At 45.0% G+C, this 22,545-nt stretch overlaps 1 protein-coding gene across 1 annotated transcript in view; it reads right to left on the bottom strand.

Annotated features, from left to right (window-relative positions):
• SEL1L3 (SEL1L family member 3) overlaps positions 1–22,545 on the bottom strand; it is a 99,992-nt gene that overhangs the window by 19,632 nt on the left and 57,815 nt on the right. The window contains exons 12-17 of the mRNA XM_044225842.1: positions 18,055–18,174; positions 16,178–16,318; positions 12,528–12,590; positions 8,686–8,862; positions 6,409–6,536; positions 3,992–4,075 (exon numbers count right to left, since the gene is read on the bottom strand). Coding sequence (XP_044081777.1) covers positions 3,992–4,075; positions 6,409–6,536; positions 8,686–8,862; positions 12,528–12,590; positions 16,178–16,318; positions 18,055–18,174 — 713 coding nt within the window. The remainder of the gene's footprint in view (positions 1–3,991; positions 4,076–6,408; positions 6,537–8,685; positions 8,863–12,527; positions 12,591–16,177; positions 16,319–18,054; positions 18,175–22,545) is intronic.

Raw genomic sequence — 22,545 nt, 5'->3', positions numbered from 1 at the left:
ATGGGGGAAGGCAGAGAAATGAAACATGACAGCCGGCCTCTCCTTCACTGACTTCTGGTGTCCGAGGACAGCCTGAGGCATGACAATAGTATCTTCCGTATTATGCCTATACAGCAAAAAGCACTTTTCTCAATCATGCTCCTCTTTTAAACTATCCCGTATAAATCTTGGAACAACACAGAAAAGCAGAAGCTCATCAAACTGACACATGTAATTTGAAAATAACATCCAGAATGAATTCACTCACAGAAAATGAAAAAGGGGGAAGGACTTGGGACATTGATGGATGATTTAGTTCTATGACAGCAGAATAGATGGTACCAAAAAAGCCCCATCATGGTGTGGGGAGGCCAACATCCCTCTATTTCCTATTTAACCTCAGGGTGGGCTTCAGACTTGGAGAATGGGAGGAAACAGAAGCACTTTGCCTCAGATATATTTTGACGAGGATTTTGTCATTATAATGGATACTAGATGTTTCTTCCTGTTGATAGAAAAAAGGCTTTGAATCCAAACTGAAACTCAATACTTAGCATCAGCATCAAGATTGGCAAGGATATGAAGAAACAAAAATGTATACATGGTTGGTGGGTGAGTAAATTGGTAAAATCCTTTGGGAAAACAGCCGGCATTATCTTATAAAGGTGAACACTATCTTATAAGGTGCCTGCCCAGTGACCCCACTCCTAAGTTTATATTCTAGAGAAACTTTTCCTACGTATGTCACGATATACCTAAAAAATGTTCATGGCCACATTGTTCTTAAAAACAACAAAAAATGGGAAATGCAAATGTGTTAAAATAAGAACTAATAAGTAAAGCATGGTCAATGACAGAAATAAAAAGGAACGGCCCACAGATACATGCAACAAGGGATATGAATCTCAGAAACATAATGTTAGGTTTTTTAAAAAGGCAGTTGAACTACATGTAATATGATTCTAATAATAGAAAGCTCAGACACAAGCCAAAGAACTTTACTGCTTAAGAATAAATCCACATAGAACAAGACTATAAAGAAAGCAAAGGGAGATCAACAACAAGGTTCAGGGTGATGGTTAGTTCTGGGGACCAAGGGTGGGATGGGTATAATTTGGGAGGGAAATGCAGAGGGTTTCAACTGTTCATTTTCTTTTTTTTTTTTTAATATTTTATTTATTTATTTGAGAGAGAGACAGTGAGAGAGAGCATGAGTGAGGATAAGGACAGAGGAAGAAGCAGACTCCCCATGGAGTTGGGAGCCTGATTCGGGACTCGATCCTGGGATTCCAAGATCACAACCTGAATCGCCTGAAGGCAGTCGCTTAACCAACTGAGCCACCCAGGCACCCTGTTCATTTTCTCACATAGGGCTACAGATGTTCATTTTATCCTTATGCCTGAGAACCTATATATATATGTATTACATATCACTTCATACGTATCAACTACTGTATGACAGAAGTAGAAAAAAACAACTCAACTGGCTTATGCCACATCTCCAGTTCAAATGGTCAGCTCTTTTTACCCAGATTCTGACCCAGCATGCCCTTTCAGACTCTCCCTTCTCTTTGCCATCTAGTTAGACATCTCAGAACCCAGCTCTGTCATGTCAACATTCAGACTTGGATGAATGTCTCCTCAAACTATTGATAGCTCCCCACTGCCACATAAATTCAGTAAAAAGTGTATGACCTGCCATTCAAAGTTCCATAGAGCAGCACCTTTTTTCTCTTGTTATCTGTTACTCCCTTTTACAAATCTTACCTGAAGGCAAACTAGTGGCTTAAAATTTTCCAGACTCATCCAGAATTTTCCTATCTCTTTCCTTTCATTTCTGCTGTTCCCTTCACTAGAAATGCTGTTCCCTGCATGGTCAAGGGGTAATCTCACCCACCCTTCAAGGCCATGTCATCTGCTACCCCCATCATGAAGGCTGATCTAAGTCCTACAAACCAGATAGCGTCTTTTCCTTCACAGAATCCTTCATGCCCTTTATATACTGCTCATGTGTCTTGAGTTAGGGTTGTTCCATTTACCTTAGATCATGCACTCATTTGTTTCTGAGCATTTCCCAGGTACCACCTGGTGTTGGGCCCTGGGGTGCAAATCACCAGGCAATCAATAAGAGCAATTCTGATCTTAACGGGAGGAAGGAGTTAGGGAGGCCTTCTGGGCAGAGGAAACAGCAACTTCAAAGATCCAGAGGTCCTACAGAACGCAGGCCATGTGAGAAAACTGCAGGTAGTTCAGCATGAGAAAGAAATGAGGTGCAGTGCTTGGGTGGTTCAGTTAGTTAAGCGTCTGTCTATGGCCTGGGTCATGATCCCAGGATCCTGAGGTGGAGCCCCTCAGTGGGCTCTCTGCTCAACGGGGATCCTGCTTCTCCCTCTGCCTGCCATTCCCCCTGCTTGTGCCCTCTCTTTCTCTGTTAAATGAATAAAGTCTTTAAAAAAAAATCAATCTTGTGTTATGGCTGAATATTGTAAGAAGGACGAAAGGTCACAAAAATCTGAATTCATCTTGACCTTCCCAGCCAGTTTTAAAAATGTGCTACCTGAAATGCTTTGTGATGTTAAATTCAAAAGCAGGCAAGAAATGTAAGCTATTAATAGACACTCTATGGGAAAAATAGTGTCAAGCATCTGTGTGTGTGTGTGTGTGTGTGTGTGAGTGTGGGGGTGTTTACAGATGTGCTCCTTCTTTGGGAAAACCCACATATGCACTTCAGTATTTGAATGCCCTTTCTCCCCTAAAAAGCTTGTGGGGAACAAAGGGTGGGAAGTTTGGAGGATGAGAAGAAGAGAATAAATTAAGTTCAAATTTGGGAGTTTTACAAACTGAAGCTCACTTGGGAGACAAAATAAAACACCAGAAAAATTATAAGGTGTATCAAGTGGAAAATAATAATTTCATCAAAATTTTTTCCAAGTTGTGTGAAGTGAGGCCACAGATAATAAACTTTCACAGGATGATAATAACAAACATTCCTTTTGGTGCTGTTTTCATTGGGTTTACTTCCCTTCCTCCTTTAAAATTTTCATCGACATGCTCTCTGCTGATTATGCAGGCACTATAGACCAAAGGAGAAAATAATGTTCTCTTGGACTTGTATTTTAACTTTTAATTAAGATTCAGGTCAGAGTATGCTCTATGATAGGTCTGGTCTAATGTTTTTGAGGCAATGGACCAATGGGATATGTGCTGATTTGCATACCCTCTTAAGTTATTACCAAAATACCCAGATCACTTAGGCAATAATCCAGCCAAGAAAAGATGGCCCAATGGAAAAGTAAGACAGAGTGGCAGGGCTGGCAGAAGAAAACAGAAGGATGGAATCAGGTGGAGTCTGCAGTTTGGGAAGATGTGCCCTTATTTGTAAAATCAAGGCACAGCAAACAGGGAGCATCTCCAAGTCCTTAGTGCAGTATCTCATCCCATAGGGTACAGGATAAAATTTGTTAATTTTATCAGAAGAAAGTTAAAATGGAAAATCTGTTTGGCTGTGACATCTGAGGTCTGCTGAGTGAGTTCCAGTAATTCCAGGCTCTTGGCCACAGAAGATTTTAGTCACATATCAGTGGAAGGATGTAGTTTGAGCCTTAAACACACTGCTCTCTCTGCTTCCTGTGAACTTTCTGTGCCCTGCCAGGGAGAGGCAGAGGTTCAGCTTGTGGTGTGTGTGTGTGAAAAACCAAAGGAACCTCTAAAACCAAAAGGAACAAGCTTGAAGGGAAGGAAAGTCAACACATGCATGTGTCTCTCAACTTGATGAATGTGGACACTTCCCCTAGAGAACTAATTTTTGTGTATAATTAAACATGGAAATGGTATGTTTTCTAATCAACAGCCAATCAGTCTGTGATACTCTGAATATCATTACTGGGAGGTCGTGATTTCCCTGCAAATTGCTTTTTCGGTTGTATTTTAAGACTCTATCTCATATGACTACACTGACAAATTGAAGGGTGAGGGCTGAGAAAGTTCATTCTAATGTGGGTCCCCAGCTTACCATGAGCCCTCCAGGTAGGCATTGAGGCCTTTGCGAATGACGTGACCCAAGTAGCCATTTTTCTCAGCTACGTGCTTTGCCCATCTGAAAAGAAAAGGAATGAGAAAATACCCAAACCATGACAAATTAAATAATTGCTTTTTTCTTCATATGATCTCAATAAATCCCACTTGGGGATTATTTTGCTTGTTAGAATTTTTACACAGCAACAAACCAGAACTAAACATTAAGAAGGTAAAGAAAGATGCGTTTTGAGAATTTGCTTTCAGTGTCTTTTCTTATAAGTGGTTAGGAATTATCATGTATGGAAATAAAGACATGAAATGTACCTAATGAAAAATACCTGCTGATATGAAAATAGATCATCTTCACCAAGAGTTAGTACTCTCTCCATTAAAATGTATTTACTGATTTATTTTAAGGTTTCTCCATTTTTTTTCTGTTCTCTAATCTATCCTGGAGAATTTTTACTAATAATGAACTGGCCTGTTGTAATCTTTGGACTTACAACCACTAAACGAATATTATAAGGATATATTACTAGCAAGCTAATGGAAAGGGGAAATAAAATTTTTTTAAAAAAAATCTTGATTAATGTAAAGGAAAAGTAAGAAAAAGGGAAACAAGCACAAAGAATGGATGAGAAAAATAAGGAATAAATAGTAAAATGGCAGATGTAAAACAAAATACTTCTGTAAGTTGCATTAAATGTAAATGGTCTAAATACCCTAATAAAAAAATAAACTTGTCAAATTGAATAAAAAGTACACAAAACCCAATTATTTACTGCTTAGAAGAGACACACATTAAAATTAAAAGAAGAAAAGATTAAAAGTAAAGGCTGGAAAAAGATATAACTCTAACAACAACAACAATAACAAAACTTTAACAAGCAAAAGAAAGCAAGTGTAGCAAAATTGACTGTATCCTGTCATAAAGAAAGCCTCAACAAATTCCACAGGACTGAAGTAATTCTTTGAATGCATTCTTTGATTGCAGTGGAATTAAGCTAGAAATCAATAACAAAAGAAAAATTTATGGAACATATGAATGTTCACACCAAACATCCTAACTAATATTGATAAAATCTTCAAGTCTGTCTAGGTCAAGTTTTATCAGTGAGTTCAGGTCAGGTTGGATTTTCTCTCAAATGTCTTATGAAACAAAACCTTTTGTAAAGCCAGACTACTGGTATGAGGGTGGTCTAAAGCAGAGGTCTGCAAAGTTTTGGGTTTTTTTCTGTAAAAGGCGAGATAATAAATATTTTAAGCCTTGTGAGTCACACAGGGTCTCTATTTGTATTCAACTTAGTGTGTGCACTTGTCTTACAACCTTTTAAAAATGCAAAAAGCATTCTTAGCTCTTGGGGGTCACACAAAATGGAGGGTGGGCCGCATGTTATTTGTGGGCCCTTATTTCCCAACCTCTGTAAAACATTTTCAGATATGTAGTGGTCTCAGAAATGTGCCTCTTGTTCACCATTCTCTAGGAAGCTACTGTAGGATGTGCTCTACAAAAGCATAGGCATAAACCAAGAAAGAAGAAGAAATAGGGTCCAGCAAGGAGAACCCAAAAAGACAGAGATGAAGGGGAAGGAAACCCCCCACAGTGATGACAGGGCAGCTCTGTCCTGAGGGAAGACTCCAGAAGAGATGTCACTGAGATTAAGTTAATCAAATACCTGGTGGGTCTGGACATACTGAGGAGACATTTAGACAACTGTGGGAGAATTTGGAGATTTAAGCACATGATTAAGCACATGATTAATGATTAAGTATGCAGAAAACTAAGCACCTGAAGAACTATGAAGTATAATTATTACTCCACAAACACAAAAATCTGTGTAAGAAAGAGAAAGTACTCATAGCCTAACACATGGGTCAGCTGTACCTCAGACTCCCATGGTCCTAATAATGGGCACCCCGATACTAATCTAACCAAAGTAATGATATATTAATGGGAAAATGGGACAAGGCAGGAAGTGTGGATGCGTGGGATAGCAGGTGGCAGAATGAGAGGGAACTACATCTTTATTTTTCACAGAGGGACATCATTAGACAAAGCCTGTAATGAAACTAATAAGAAATAGGATGAGTGTGTCATTGAAAGAGAGAAGCAAATAGTAAAGAGATAATGAAAAGACTGAAAGTGACTTATTCTTGAGAACAAGTAGTTTGGGTGGGGTAGCAGATTTTCTGCTTTTCCCATGTCAAATTATTATTTTGGGGTTTCCATTAAAATGTACTTGTTTTCACTTTGTCGAATGAGGTGGCTTTTGAAAGTCTGTGCATGCACAACAGGTAAAAATAAAGGTGAAATTCAAAAATTGCAAAACAAAGAACGGGAACTCCATTTCCAGGCACAGTGAATAAAGTACATGGCTTTCCCTTTGTACACAACAGCTGACAGGTTCTTACACGACAGCCTTCTCAGGATCTCTAGGGAACGTCTCCAGGTTTCCTGTGATATAATAGAGAGAACACCACAAGGTTCCTTCGATGTGTCCACCCTGTGCAGCCTTATGGAAATATTCACCGGCTAAAGTCTGTAGAGAGATAAACAGAGTCATCTCCATTGGTGAGGAGTCCTCCCGGCTGGGCTGGTTTCATGGAAGCCAACACGGTGAGACACTCAACCCCTGATATTTTCACCAGCTAATCACTTCTGATATCTTTAGGAAAACCAAGTCAAGCTCCAGGAAGAAAGCCCATCACAGAAGCCGACCTCTGGATGTGATAACCTTGACAGTAAACTATTCTGTCAAGTTTGCCAAATAAACAAATCAGACAACACATAGCTACGAATCCCATAACCCCTGTAAATGAAACAGAAGAATATATCAGAAGTCAGGCCGGGTTCACGCCAGGTGAAAATTCAGGCATTGGCTCTCCTAACCTTGCTTAATACCTTTCTTCAAATTCATGCGCCAAGACCGCATCTCCCGTAGGAAGGTGAGAATTAGAATATGACAATAAAAAATCCACGCTGGCATATATGTGTGGGTGACCAGACATTAGCAATGCATAAAAATATACACCTTCTTATGCAGGCAGAGAGAGGTGGAGGGGAAAATAAGACAAATGTTTAGAAGCGTGAATGTTCTACTGGTCACTATTGTTTTTCTGAGACAGTTAGATGCCATTCGTAAGCCAGGGATTTGGAGTCAGACGGGCTTGGGTCTAAATCCAAGCTCTGCTCCTTCCCAGCTATGTGACCTTGGGCATGGTAGTTCATCTCTCCAACTGCGACATTTCTTCAACTGAAAAATGTGGCTTCTGATAGTACCTAGCACGAAAGGCTCTTTCAAGGATTAAATGAGATGGATTCTCAAGGCTTAGCATGGTGCTTCACCAAAATTATCTTCCAGTTTCCTACCCTCAGAAACCTGCTGCTGCCTCAGTCTGGCCCATCCCACAAAATGCCCCCTCCACACTTCTACCTCCGTAAATGCCAAACACTTCAGAGTCACCCTGTCTTCCTGTCACACCTCACATCCAATCCATTAGCAAGCCCTGTCACCTTGACCTTCTAAGTACATGCATAATCCAGCCACACTTCCATCCCCCTTCTGGGGTCGCTCATCTTTTCTCACTTGGATTCAATACATTAACCCCCTGCTCTCCTCCTGTCTTCTTTAATCCTAGTCTCTGCTAGGATCCTTTTAAAACACAGCACATCACTGCCCTGTCCAAAGGGGCCCAGCGGTTCCCATCTTCCTTGGAGCAGCTGAGACCTCACAATGACCAGCGCATCTGCCTGCCCAACCTTCTCTCCCCCACTTCACCCCTCCCTGCTTCCTGCTCCCATTGCTCCAGCTTCCCTTCTATCCCTAGAGCATGCCACTCCTGCTTTCCTCTAGGGCTTTTGCCCTGACTGTTCACCCTTTCTGGAATATTCTTCCCACAGATATATGTAAGCCTCTTGTATCCCTAGTGCCTGGAAGAATGCCTGGCATAGAGTGGGCATTCAGGGAAGTCTGTGGCCTGTGACAGTGCAGAAATTATAATTACCATCATCAATAGTATTAGTGGGCTAATAGGCTAATGAGCTAACGAGGGGCTTCCAGCTTCTGCAAGGATCTCAGTCCTGCCTCCAGTAAGCATATGACTATGAGTAAGTTACATACATTCTCAGAACCTTGATATTCATTCTGTAAAATGGACATAATCATAGCAGCTATTCCAGAAGATGGTTAGAATGACATGGGATGCATGTCAAGTATTTCTGAGTAACCATCACAGAGGAAGTACTTAGCAAACACTGAAGATTGTCACTGTTGTTTTGACTATTATTCAGTCTGGTCTTATACCAGGCAAACCCATCTGGACCCAGCTCTCTTTGCTCCTAATGAGATCAATCTCTGTACTGCCTCTCACTCACTCTATCGCGTATCATCCTCCCCTTCCTCCCTAGTTCAGGCCTCCCTCCTCCATGAAGACTTCCTGACTGCTTTTGATCTTCACGGTTTCCCCTGTCCAGAACTGTCTGGGTCATAGCAACGAGCACACATGTGACACTTGGCTAGATGCCATCCTTTGCCATCTGCTATCTTATCTTCCTTACTGGACCCTTGAGTTGCTTGAGGACAGGGTCTGTGCCTTGGGTGGCGTCTGCATCACCCATGGGACCTCCCCCAGGCCAGACACACAGCAGACGAGCCAGTGACCAGCTGCACAGCTGGTGTCAAGTCTTACTTGATTCCTTTCAGGAATTCCTGGGAAAATGCCATCCAAATACAGGACTCCAAGATTGTACGATGCATCTGGATTCCCCATTTCTTCAGCTTTTAACCAGTACTTTGCTGCTTTGGCATAATTTTTCTTGAATTTGTGGTAATACCATCCCAAGCCATTGACTGCCTGATGTAATCCCTAGATTTTAGAACAAGAAAAAAAATTACATTTTTGTTTGTTTGTTTTTAATGAAACCTAAAGAGAATCTGTTGTTGGGAAAGCACTCTGCCTGGGTCTGAGCAAAACCCTTCATCTCTTTTTGGGGGCAGATGGCATTGAAGAAAAGCTAAGTGTTAAAAACCACGAGCCTGCTCAGAGCCTTCCCCCAGGGGGATTTCAGCCGGCTGCTGCCAGGATTCCTGCTTTCCAGCTCCGCAGTCATGGTGCCCCCAAATCATGGCTCAGCATCTGAGGGCTCTTCCACAAAGCCCTCGTCTCCAAAAGGTCTCTTATTGCCCTGAAGTATCAACAGTGACCTTGCAACTCATGAGTGCTCACCTGCAAGAGGAGAACTCAGAGCCCCTGCCACTGGAACAGTTTTCTAGGTGACCCGCCTGCCCATCTGTTGATTATTCTGCCCCAAACATCAACAAATTCTCTGAGGGAAGCAGCTGCAACAGCCTACTTGCAAAGCACAGGGGCTTCGAGGCTACTAAGAGTCCCAGTCCTGACAGGCAGAGTCGGGAGGGTGGGGGCAGAGGGGGCTGAGGCAGAGTGGGAGGGAGGTGGGCATGGGAGGAGGGTTTGCTTTTGTGTGTTTTTTTTTTTTTTTAAGATTTCATTTATTTGTCAGAGAGAAAGAGAGAGGGGGAGAGCAAGCAAGTGCATAAGCAGGGGGAACCACAGGCTGAGGGAGAAGCAGGCTCCCTGCTGAGCAAGGAGCCTGATGTGGGACCCTGGGATCATGACCTGAGCCGACCGAAGGCAGATGCTTCACTGATGGAGCCACCCAGGCGTCTCCGGAAGGAGGGTTTTAAAAACCGTGTCTAGACCTGGGGCTGGTACTAAGGAAATGCTTCATGTGGATGGAGTCTGGAGCCTCCTTGTGATTTCGTCCTATTAGGTGTCCGCATGGGCTTTCCCCAGATGTTCCCACGTGCTTCCACAGGGCAGCTCGCAGCTTGGTTGTTGAGGGCTCGGAAGCCCCGAAGGGGTGTGAGTGCTGCAGAAGGAGGCTCTGGCCCACAGTGAGACACCTGTGTGTAGACCTGGGCATGCAGTGTCCTCATGTCTCCCTTTCTGCCGGATCCACCAAACCATGAAGAAGCAGGGGGAAAAGGATCCGAAGGTCAAACAGTGCCTTGCACCTGTGAGACTTATTAAATCAGAGTTCAAGTACAGAACCAAATCTCTTTCACCACCTTTTACTAGTGAAGAACGGGTGTCCCTTCAGCACAGATGCCAAGATTCCAGGCTGAGACTTCTCAGTCTGCAACAGATCCTAAAAAACTACGCTTTCTAGATTTCTTCCTAGATTCCAGCTGCCAGAAAGACCAGAGGGAAAGAAATGAACAAAGCCCATTAAAACAGAAGCTCTAGAGCACGTGGGTGGCTCAGTCAGTTAAGCCTCTGCCTTCAGCTCAGGTCACGATCCCAGGGTCCTGAGATAGAGTCCCACATCCGGCTCCCTGCTCAGTGGCGAGTCTGCTTCTCCCTTTCTGGAGCTCTGTGATCTCTCTTGCTTTCACTGTGTCTCAAAAAAATAAATAAAGTCTTAAAAAAAATAAATTAAGAGAGAATCTCCATTAGGGCAGGAATCTTTGTTTTGTGTCCCAAGTACCTATATTAGTGCTTGCCACAGAGCAGATGTTCAATAAATATTTGACGAACGAATGAAAGTCACCCTTCACATGAGGTGCTAAACAAAATGGAATCCAAATCCTACACCTTGAGGGTGGAGAGTAGAGTTGGGATCTGCAGGCCCCCAAGACAGCTGATTCCCAAGCCAGCTGACGTCGGGAAGGGTGTCAGTGCTGTGGACCTAGTCATGGAAGCCTTCTTCCCAGACAGCACGCTGTACAGGGTGCAAGGTGGTCTCCTGGAAAGTCTGGCAGAATGCCTCTCAATGACGTAACAGAGCAGGCCATACTATAAAGTGGCAAGAGCCAGCTTTGGGACAAGCCTATGGAATGTACACATCACAGTGACTTCTGCTACAAAGCTAGGGGCCACAAGCTGTCATCCCTCAAAACATCTGCAAAACTCCACAAGGAATTGCATCTGGAGCCCCACAAGAAATCCTGTCTTCTCTCTTACCAATCATACTCTGCTCTGGACATACATAGCTTGAACACCAGATTTACTCCCATGACTTCTCGCTCATTCCAAAAACCAAACTGCGTGGGACCTTCCTCACAGTGCCTGACAAAGACTAGGGGCCTCAAAATCCCTTGCCAGGTGAATAAGTGTGAATCACACTACACTTTTAAGGATGTGATGACTCCAGGCCATAACGCAGCATTCCCCAATCCTCACCGAAGCTCTGCTAAGAATCCCTTCATCCGGACCCCATCCAGAAGAGACTCTTAATCTCACAAAACAAACTGAAGGTTGCTGGGGGGTAGGGGGTAGGGATAGGGTGGTTCGTTTATAGACACTGGGGAGGGTATGGGCTATGGTGAGTGCTGTGAAATGTCTAAGCCTGGTGATTCACAGACCTGTACCTCTGGGGCAAATAATACATTATATGTCAATTTTAAAAAAAGAATCCCTTCCAAACAAAGCACATTAGACATCAGCTCACCACTAAGGATGGCTGAAGAGATGCAAATTTCACACCTGCCATGGCAAGCCCATCACGGCCCTGTTTTAGGGGGCTTTGGACTAAAGGCCCTCAAGGACCACCATTCAACAGCCTCGCTACTTCTGCCCTTGAACTTGTAAGGGGGCAGGAGCTGGTGTGCTCTTCAGTGGGCTCCCTTCTCTTGGGTCATGTGCCCTCTTGACACCACCATGGTGGACGGAAAGCCTCTCGGTTTATTCCGTGCTCCAACCTCCTGTTCTACACACACAAAAAGAGACTCTGAACTTCTCAGGGGAGGATGAGGGGGTGGAAATCAGCTTGAGGAGTCTTTGTTGATGAGGCAAATATTAGCGGCCTTGGGGAGGGGTCTCTTTCAAGAGACAGAAGGGCTATAAAGGACTCCATCAAGGCTGTAGAATTATAGCGGTTTCTACATATTTATTTGCAAATCCACACGCATGCACCTGTGAGCGTGCTTGCTTGTGTGGGTGTACACGCCTTGTACGTACGTGTACACGTCACCACCCCCACGATATTTAACCTCCATTCTGTAGTGCTATCATGAAACCGGCTAACTTGACAATATCTTAGAGTAAATAGTGACCAAAACAAAGCAATTTTTAAACCTGGCTATCAACTTGCTAAACATCCTCATTATTAAAGCACGGGCAGGGCACAGGGATTGGACACAACAGGGTTAAGCTTTACAGGAATTAGGCTTTTGGTTTCCCTAATTCAGCGGCGTATCTATATATCCATTCAGTTCCAAGGAGCACCGCTCCCCACTGCTTGTTATCAGAGCAGCCTGGGATTATAATTTTAGCCTTCAAACAAAATCGGCCTGCATTCTATTGACTGGAAGGGGAGTTCAGCTTTTGAATTCTGCTGTCCCCATTGCGGTGGGTTTCTGTCTGTGTCGCAGCTCCGAAGTGACTAATCACGGCGATGGCAGTGACCCTCCCACCTCACTCCGTTTTCTAGGGGCTGGGCCACGGGATGGCCGTTGACTCTCGCAGACTTGTGAGCGTGTGGTGTGGGTGACAATATGCAGAAGTGTTACCTTGGAAGCCGCTTTCTTCATCAGCTCCAAAGCAAGCCGTCTGTTCTTTTTCACTCCTTGACCCTAAACAATGATAAACAGCAATGAGCATGAAGAAAATAAAAGCAGAGCGCCTTCGGAAACATCTTGGAGGTGTATCAGTGCTCCACATAAAATACTTAAAAAAGAAAACATGAGCCTTCTTCATTAAAAGCCTTATCTTCAAGGTTTCTACATGCAGAGCTCATCTACCATCCTCCTCCTCATCATCACTATGATTTTGCTTGTACGTGTGGTTCAGGGCCAGCAGATCTCAGCTTGGCAGCTCAGTGTCCCTACAAACCCCCCATCATCACCGAGGGAATGGCGTTCCTGTGGATTTGACAGGAGAAGCCCTGAAGAAGAGTGAAATGAGTTTGGTCATCCTGGATGTGTTTCCTGCAGATGGCCTCATTTGCGAGTCTGATGTCACACTTAATCTACAATGGACAGCCAGAAGCTACTGGGCTATACTTTGCAGCCTTCCCGGGTCCTCTTGGGAGTCCAGACCAACTCAGGAGCCAGACGGGAAGGGGATAGGACCCCTTGGCCTCCATTGCCTCAGATGTTGACAGAAACGGACAAGGTTCCTCCCGCAAAATGAAGCTTTTCCAGCAGAAGTGGTTTGAGCACCGCCACAGAGAGAAATGGCTCTGTGGTCCTTGCTATAAGAGAGGAAGTTTGTGGGACCACACTGAGGGGTGGGGAGGATGGCATGGAGGAGCAGCAGGTCTGAGGGTAGGGCAAGAGAGGGCCTCATGGTCTCTCTTACCATAGGACTGACAATAAAGGTGGTGGGCAAGGCCAGCTGGATGAAAACCATCGGCGCTACCAAACTCACCAAGCGTCTGTGTTGACAAATACATGGCATGTGCCCCGTGGAGTCTTCCCGGTCATAGATGAAACAGTTGATGGCATAACATGTGATATAATTTTGGAGTGGGGTGGGGGGCTTTGCAAGGAACATAGCTTTTAACTCTACTGAAGACGGCACAAGCAAACATCCCTGTGTTAGTTTAAGTGTGCCCAGCACTGTGTTGCTGTATCTCATCCTCACCACAAGCCTGGGAAGATGCTGCTAGTGTTCCCTAATGAGCCCTTGCCCAGGGTCTCACAGTGAGTGAGACGCAGAGGCAGGATTTGAACCCAAGCAGACGGGCTCCACGCTCCAAGTTCATAAGTAGCACACTCTCTTTCTTCCCAGGCGTTTCCATTCTGTGCTGAGAATGTATAATGACTCATAACCTCCTTACAGAAACTGTGCAGGATATGTTTGTCTCTGTATTTTTCAGGACCCCAAATAAAATTGTGAATCCAACTAAAAGTCAAATTATACACACCAAGTTTTTCTAAGCCTTGAAGTTACCTACTTAGTGAAACTGATGAGCTGAAGCAAAATTGGAAGATGAAAATATTTTTTCAGAAATGCAACATTACTTCATTTAATAGAGAGGAAGAAGAAAGGGAAAAGGACATAGAGGCTACTTGGAATAACTGGATGGGGCCATGGGACAACCTTTTTGGCCTTCTGGAAAATCGTCAGAAAGAACAAGATGACAGAATGTTAGAACCTGGTAGAACTCAAGGTTTATCTTCATCAACTTCTTTCTTTGCTTTGAAGGAATAAAACAGGAGGATGACTTTACCCAAAGCCTCACATTTAGATCTGCAGCTAGAATTCAGGTATTCTGATTACTAAGTGCCAAACATTTTCCAGAATATTTGTTATGGAAACCAAAGTGGGATAATTTCTTGCACAAAGCCTCTGCACTAGGCCCAAATCTGAGTTGTACTGGAAGTTGTTAAGGGATAGAAATGTAAAGTCCTGGTACATAGTAAGTGCTCAGTAATGTCCACTGGGTGAGTTCATGGAAAACAGCTGCTACAGTAAATGTCAAAGTGCTATCCTCGTGTCATGCAAGAGGGGACGGCTTGGACTGTCTTGGACAAGCCATAGTCACCATGGCACCATCATACGACACGCCAAATGCCCACACGGAGCTCCAGAGCACATGGCTGTTCTTCACATTTTGGAAGGTCATCTTCTGCATGGGACTCCTTCACATGGAACGCACTTAAAGGGACCTTCTGACCACAGGTAATATCTTCCCGTTACTGAAATACCAATAAGGGGCTTTCATCCCCCTGAAGGATTCTTCGTTAGAATGCAGGAAAACCAAAAATCTTTTAAGGTTGGGAAAGCAGACATGGCAACACCTCCAGAGTCATTTATTACTGTATTTTCCTCTTCCTTGAGATGGTGAGCTCCTGGTGGGCAGAAGTAACGTCTGACTCATGCTGTTATCTTCTCTGGACCTTGACAGGGGCCAGCCTCAGGTCTGGCAGACAGTGCCTCTCTGTGCCTGCCCTCCCCACCACTGCACAAGCCCCTTGAGGTCGGGGACATGGCACACACATCCATCTGTCCCTCCCTCTGGCACAGTGTGTGGCATTTGGTCAGCCCGGAATGGGTGTTTATTGAATCAACACATGGATGCATCAACATATGGCTAGGAGTCAAACCATTTCTATGTTGACTTGACAACTGAAAAAGGAAAAGTCCAGACCCTAAATTAGGAAACTGTATGGTATGATCCAATAGGTTTTAAGTTGTTAGAGGATTAGGAATGTAGCAAAGCCATGGCTGTGAGTCAGTGAGTGGCCACAGCGGTGGTTCTGAAGATGGACCTGGCCACGTGACTCCATGCCCTCCTTTGAAGACACTCGCTATCTGAGGGCAGCTGCTTTCTTTGGGCATGACATGGGCCCCAGGGGCTTCCACACCGAGACCAAAAGATTTTTGCTTTTCCAAGGCTGGTGAGTTGATGTCTTGTGTTTGGGGTGCAGAACACAGATTCTGAAGCCATAGTGCCGGGATCCCAGTCCCAGATCTCTAAAATATACCAATTGTGTGACCTTGAGCAAGTTAAAAATCCTTTCTCTACCTCGATTACCACATACATATACAAACAGCAATCCTAATGCCTCCCCGTGTGTAAATCAGGTAATACGTGCTCAATCAGTGCAAACTAGGAGGATTTCCTATTAGACCGTATTTTACATTTCTCGAAGTCCATTCATTATGTTACCTCATTCAGTCTCTGGTCATCACCATTTCCCCATGAGATCAAGTAACTCCAAGGACACCAAGCTGATGACTTTGGAGGAGGGACCTGAATTCCATTCTCTGCCTCCTGGGCGAATGCTCTTTCAACCCATCCCCTGTTTTCCTGTGGCTTAAAACAAGATCTTTGTTTTTGACCGACCAGACTGTTGGGAGCCAGCCCAAAGGGGCACTTGGGTTAAGCTGTAATTCAATGACAACTTGCAGTACCTCTGGGGCTGGTTGGCCATTTTTTCCAATCCATAAAAGAGGGGTGCTTCCTCTAGACAGTTCTTGCAAAAGCAAAGAGAATTCAGGTGCCAAACATAAGACTAATGATTAAAAATGAGACCGGGGACTGTTTCTGACTCTGCCTTTTCAGCAAATATCCTTTTCCATCAAGAGTGACAGAAGCATATACTGAGTTTCTCCAGTTACAGACTCCTTATTTGCCTGCACACCTATGGGAAACTGCTCCGGAAGCCTGATGAGAATTGCGTAATTTCAGCCCAAATTGAGGGACTCTTACCTTGAACAACACAATGGCATAGTCATATATTAACGCAGGGTCCTCAGTCTCCAGGGCGCCTTTGGCGTACCACTGGATCGCTGCCTCAGGATTCTTGGCCACACCTTGCTGGCCCCAGAACAGCATCTGGGCTAGTCGTTGCTTCAAGACAGTAGCAAATTGAGATAATTACTTTCCTGTGTAATGCTTAACACAAGGCTTTAAAAGGTGAAAGGACAAACCCAGTTCAAAAGGTTTTCATATCAAGAACCAGGAATTAGGCAGACACATGACCTCTTCCAACTGGAGGCTAGAGCCCTGAAAGGTGAACTTGTGTAAATACAAGTCCTTAGCCCCAGTGGGAAACAATGCATGTCTGGACGTGAACGTGAATCAGTCTACTGCACCCAGGGCCAGAGTCGGATGGAACCTGGTCAACAATGACTGTCTCCTCTCTTCAAAGCACCTTTCTTTTGGAAGGTATATGCTGTCCCCTTAGCCTCATGAGTGGCCTGGAGGTGTGTGCACATCCGTATCAGAAGGTACTCATCTCCTCCCACCCCAGCATTTGTCCACATGGTTCATTCCACCGTGACACTCAAGGCTGGGAGTTCTCTGGGGATCAGAACCTCATGATGTGATTTGTCTGCCTTTCTCCCTTTGGCCCCCATTCAGCAAAGCTCAGTAGAAGGTCATGGAAGCTACACAACAAAGATTTGCTGAACGAAGACAGGAAAGTTCATACAAGCCCTGGAGCACCTGGGAAATGACTGTGACTAAGGCATTTCCAGAACCAGGCACTGGAATTCCTTCCCGAGCTAGAAAGACTGCAGGCTAGGGACAGGTGCCCAAGAAGGGAGCCAGAGAAATGTTTGTTAACATTCTGGCCCCATTCTGGACCCTTGTGGTCTTTCTTCCTTTCTGCTTCTTCTTCTATTTCCTTTTCTTTCTACCCCCACTCAAGGACTTAAAACTTCCAGCAAAGTATCTCCTGACAATGCTAGGAAGGTCAGCACAGACAGGTAGGAGACCCATTACTAAAGCGTCTCTGAAATGCTTGCTTGCCAATGCACTTGTCTTTTCTGTCTTCTTTCTTTTTCCCATCTCTGGGCTTCTGCCTGCTTAGCAGACCCAGAGGCCCTTCCCCACACTGTATGCTCATTAGGAGCTCGAAGCAAAAGCTAAGGCCATTCTTCAGGAAGCTTTCTCCCTCCCGGTTCAGTCTGCCTAAGCTGCTTCCCATCAAGGGTTTCTCTTCATAGTGCAGTCAAGGCAAGAAGTCAGAAAGAAAAAGTTCTCCCAGCTTTCTGCCCTTCCTGGTACCTCAGAAAAGTCCATCCAAAAAACGAGACATGCTCAAGAGCCAAGGTTGGTCCGTGGGTCATGCTTCACCTGATTTCTGTTACTCCTCTAGCTGAATTCATGGCTTCTTCTTGATACCCATCTAATCTCTCCTGTACCCCAAGATGCTTCTTTTTTATTTCTATCAGTGCCCTAAAGTGTCTGATGGTAGTCTTTAGGACAGATTATAAACCTTGCAGCTCTCTCTCCTTCTGGGTGCAGACTTCGGACTACACCGAAGTCAAGAGAGACCACGTGACTTACACTGGCCAGTAAAATGTGAGAGATGGCTTGTGCCACTTCTGAGCAGAATCCTGCTGCCATGGCTATGGGAGCCTGTGTTGCAGTGAAGCCCCCGTTAGCCCCATTGGGAGGGGTCTACGAGAGCACAGCACATGCTCACCCCAACAGACAGGTAGCAGGAGTAAGAAACTAACCCATGTTGCTTTAAACCAGTAAGGTTTGGTATTTTTTGTTTTTGTTTTTGTTTTCTACTGTGACAGAACCTGGGCTATTATAATTGATAGGCTTTCCAAAGCAGTGGACCACATTTTTACCTGAGCTGCCGCATTGCCTCTGGTGGCTTCATGCTTCAACCACATAAAGACATCTCCATCCTCTTTGGTCTGTACCTTGAGCGTTTCATCATCCTTCAGTCTAACTGTTTCAACATACGCCTGGAAAGGAAGGAAGGAAGGGAGACAGGGAGGGAGGGAAAAAGGAAGGAGAGGGAAGGAGGGAGAAAAGGGAAATGTCCAAATGATTTGGGCATGCAAGATCCAGGATGTTATTCTTAAACTAGCAATTGCTCAAGTAAAAACTATATGAATAATTGAAATATGAGGTGTGCTCACAATGCCACGAGATCAGATTCTTCTTAAATTTATGTATCACATCACATCTATCCAAATGGGTATTTTTGTTCCTATCAAAGCATTTACCCTGGGAGGGCAAAATTTCCTCCACTTCTGCTTCTGCTGCTCAAGCTTGTTCAGAAGACCACTTTCACGCTACTGATTTCAGAGCCAGATTACACACAGCATCAAAAAGGGTAAATCAATATTTTCTAAGTATAACCTTGTTTTTTTTGTTTTTTTGTTTTTTGTTTTTTTTTATCCCAAAGTGTTATTATCCTGCATGACTAACCCTTTTTATTTAGCGGGCTCAGCTTCAAATGTCTTTTGGCTATTTCCAAAAATTAAATCTACCCTGGAAAAAAAGAGGGCATGTTCACTCTAAGGATGCGAGCAAGAATGTGCTAGAGGCTCTAAGGATGAACCCAGAGGGAGAGTTCACAAAATGTTTTGAATTGGCACACAGCCTCCGAGGTATCCGACTCCTCTGAAGAAAATCAGACTCATTTTGATGTGTAAATTTTGGCTGTTTATCAAGAGACCAGTTCTGTTGTTTCATGGTCTCTCCTTACACATAATGAACTCTATTTAACAATGCCATGAGGGGTACTGGAACGGGCTTCCCACGCCCTGCACATGTCACGGGCAGATGGTGAAAAAAATTGGATCTGCATGAGTTTGGGAAAGAAGCCTCAGAGGACAAGGAGCCAGGCCTAATTTCCCTTCTGACCCTCTTTGTTTGTTAGTTAAGAAACGTCCTTATATTCACAAACTCTGGCCTGCAGCCCCATTCCTGAAACTGGCAGGTCCCTTCTGGGGGCAAGGGGGCGGGGTGGGAGCTGGAAAGTGGGGACGGTGCTGGAGCTCGGCCCCCAGCAGGTGTCACATTCTGCTCAGTGTCTCACCTGGGGAGGCCACCAAGTGAAGAGTAACAATTCGAATAATGACACCCACTACCTTTTCCTGAAACTATCTCTGTGCCGGATATTTAAAATTTTATTTCTCACTTCATCCTCACCAAAGGCTGCGACCCAAATATTACTGTCCTCGATTTATAGGCAAAGAAACTGAGGCCCCAAAGGTGAAACCATGAGCTCATGGTCCCTTTGTAGGGCAGGCACGGAAGCCAGGCTGGCTTAACTTCAAAGACAGAGTGCTTTCAGACTCACCATAGTGTTGCCCTCTAGCAAGAAAGCCCTAGAATCCACTCTGTCTCCTTGACTCTGACAAGGGTGTGGCCAATGAGCTGGCGTTTCAGCTCAAACTCCATGGGACACTCTACTATCTGTGATGAGCCTAGAACTGGGCTGAAGCTTGAGTTATTCAAATAATGGAATTCCCAGCTAGAATTCTTTTTTCAACAGGAGAACTTGGGTATTTTGATTTTTGGTTGTTTCTCTTCTCCTCATTTTGTTTCTTTCCCTTTAACTTTTGTCACTCATCTATCCCGATAAGATATATCACTGATGTTTCACTGAGGATATATCACTGTTCTAATTGCTTTGCCCAAGACTGGCTCATTGAATCTTTGCAACCTTATAAGAATATCACTGCCAATATTCCCATTTCTCTGATGTAGAAACTGAGGCTCAGAAGTTAAGTAACTCATCCAAGATCATATATTTAGTTCTTCAAACTTAGGAGTCAAACTCGGGCTGGCCAGCAGTGGGGCTCACGGGCCTCACCACCAGTGAAGGGCTCATACATCTGAGAGGAAGCAAATGGTAGACTGTTCCGTTGTCTTCCCGGAGACATAGTGAATTCAAACAGTGTCATGAGGAGGGTCTTGGCAAAGGTCATGTTTATGGGGGATCCTGGGCAGCTGGGCATAATTCTGAAGAAGAAGGAACACATCTGTCCTTTGTATCACTGTCCCCTGGCCCAGCCCCTTCTACTCATCTGGGTCGTGCCATCAAGCTTTGCAGCAGGACGGGGCCATCAAGAGCACAACCTTTCACATCAGACCAAGGGGAACTCTAACTCACCACTAACTACCCATAGGCCTTGGGCCACTAACTTTACTGAGCCGAGATTCAGTCTCTGCATCCACAAAACGGAGCTTAGCATGGTACTTGCTATATCAAAAGCATTCAACCTATCAGCCATTATTTTTTATAGTATTTTTTATAATATAATTTTTATATTAAAAATATTTTTAATATTTTTTTAAAATATCAGCCGTTATTTTTTTATAATAGAAAGGCCTAGGTTCAAACTGAGGCCCCATGACTCATTTGCTGTGTGACCTTGCGCAGTTCTTTAGCTTCTCTGAGTCTCTCAGTTGCCTGCTCTGTAAAATGGGAGCTGACCTCATAGGGCTGCGTGAGGATCAAACGAGATGGTATATACAGAGCTTCGCAGAGCGGAGGGCATATGCTAAGCTCTCAGCGACGGAACTCATCATTTGTTTGGTCCTTAGTTCACCCTAACACGTCAAAGGCTGACAGCAATTCAGAACATTCACCCTCCTGTGGACTTTGCGGTTCCGTGCAACTCTTGGCCTTCCGTTGTGGGGACGGTCTCTCTAGAGAATGTTATGCTTTAGAAGATGGAAGAAGCAGAATCTGAAGAGGGGGCGGTGGGGCCGGAAACATTTCAGCGAGCTCATACCCTGGGCTGGGCTCCACTAGGCACAGGTCATGTGGACTAACTTACTCAAGCTGCAGTGACCGCGTGAGATGCGCACCATCATGGCACCCACCTGACGGGTGAAAAGCTATACGGAGACAGGGGTGAGGAAAACTACCTGAGATTTCACACCCAGTGAACTGCAGACCTGGGACCCAAACGAGGCAAAACTGGTCCTGGGGCCACGCCTTAATTGTCTGCCACTCCCAGGCAGCTGGTTGCTCTCCGTGGTGCTGGGGTCCCTACGGCTTCCCCTTGGTGCTGGAATCACTATGGTGGCCACTAGCACCACATCAGAGCCACATGCCTGGGGCCTTCTGTGAAAGCCCACCGCCTACAAGGACATCCGATGAAGGAACAACCACTACAAGCAAGCAATGCATGGTGGTTCATTCATTCAAACCATGTTTTGTGACCGGAGAATGATGCTTCAGATAGAGACATCCCAAGCCAGGGAGAAGCTGTGCTGGGCAGAGTGATGGGGTGAGGGGTGGGGGCCAGAGCTGGGTAGAGGCGGCCAGGGACCGAGAGGCCCCACGCTGACCAGTGCCGGGATTTCTGAGGCTTCTGAGGGGTTCTGTTTGTTACTGTGTTTTAAATCAAGGTCTCTAGAATGACTATTTCAGATCCCTTACTGCTGAACAGGTCAGAGGGGGCCCACTGTCTGGAGACCGTGCTGTCCTCAGAGCCCCCACATTCGGTATCAGAGGAGACGCCACACTGCCCGTCCCCTGCTTTATGCTCTCTCCCTCTGCTCAGCCTGCAGGCTACAAGGGCCGTGCTCACACCATATCAGCTATCTGCCATTGAGCACAGAACAGGGCACAAGGCAGGGCAGATAGGAAGGTAGGGAAGGGTTGGGGAGGGCAAGGGAAGTGGTGGAGACAGGAAGAGAGGAGGAGAGAGAAATAAAAAAGAGAGCAAGGGAAATGTGTGAGAGAGAAGTGGGAAGGAGACAGAGACAGACAGAGACAGAGATAGACTAGATGGAGAGAGAGGAAGGAAGACAGGGCAGGAATTTGAAAACCTCTTTGCAACTGGGTAGCTTGCTTTTTCCCGAGCACCTGTATTCTCCGGAGTTGCGAGATACAACGGCTCAGCCAGATCCCCCTCCACCCTACCCTCCAGGGACTCAGGAGCCTACACTTAAACTGCCTGCCTTTGCTACTTCCCACAAGCCCTGTGGGAACCGCCAGTCAGAACCTGCCTCTCAGGATGTTTAAAGTCAGCTATCATGCCTGGCTCCCAAGAAGGGGTGTGTGTTTTCTTTGTTAAAATTTAACATTTTAGAGATTTTTATTCAAGGAAGAATGGAGTGATATCAGCTGTAAGGATAAGTACCCCAGATTCCCAACCAGGGGACAGAAAGGCTCCAAGTGAGAGGGTGCTTGCGGTCCACTGAACACTGCTGGCATCAAATAGCACCAGAGAGTCAACAGGACACTGTAATGACACCACGTTTGTCACGGGATGCACCACACTCTCACCCCATCTAGTGTCCCACCGGCAAACCCATCGGTGTGTCAAGCACAGCACTGGACATTGGGGTTTCAGATGTGAACAGAC

The sequence above is a fragment of the Neovison vison genome, chromosome 11 (assembly GCF_020171115.1).
Source record: "Neovison vison isolate M4711 chromosome 11, ASM_NN_V1, whole genome shotgun sequence".
In the NCBI taxonomy this organism is placed as follows: Eukaryota; Metazoa; Chordata; class Mammalia; order Carnivora; family Mustelidae; genus Neogale; species Neogale vison.
The sequence above is the reverse complement of the archived record's forward strand: the minus strand, read 5'-3'. Positions and strand labels throughout refer to the sequence as shown.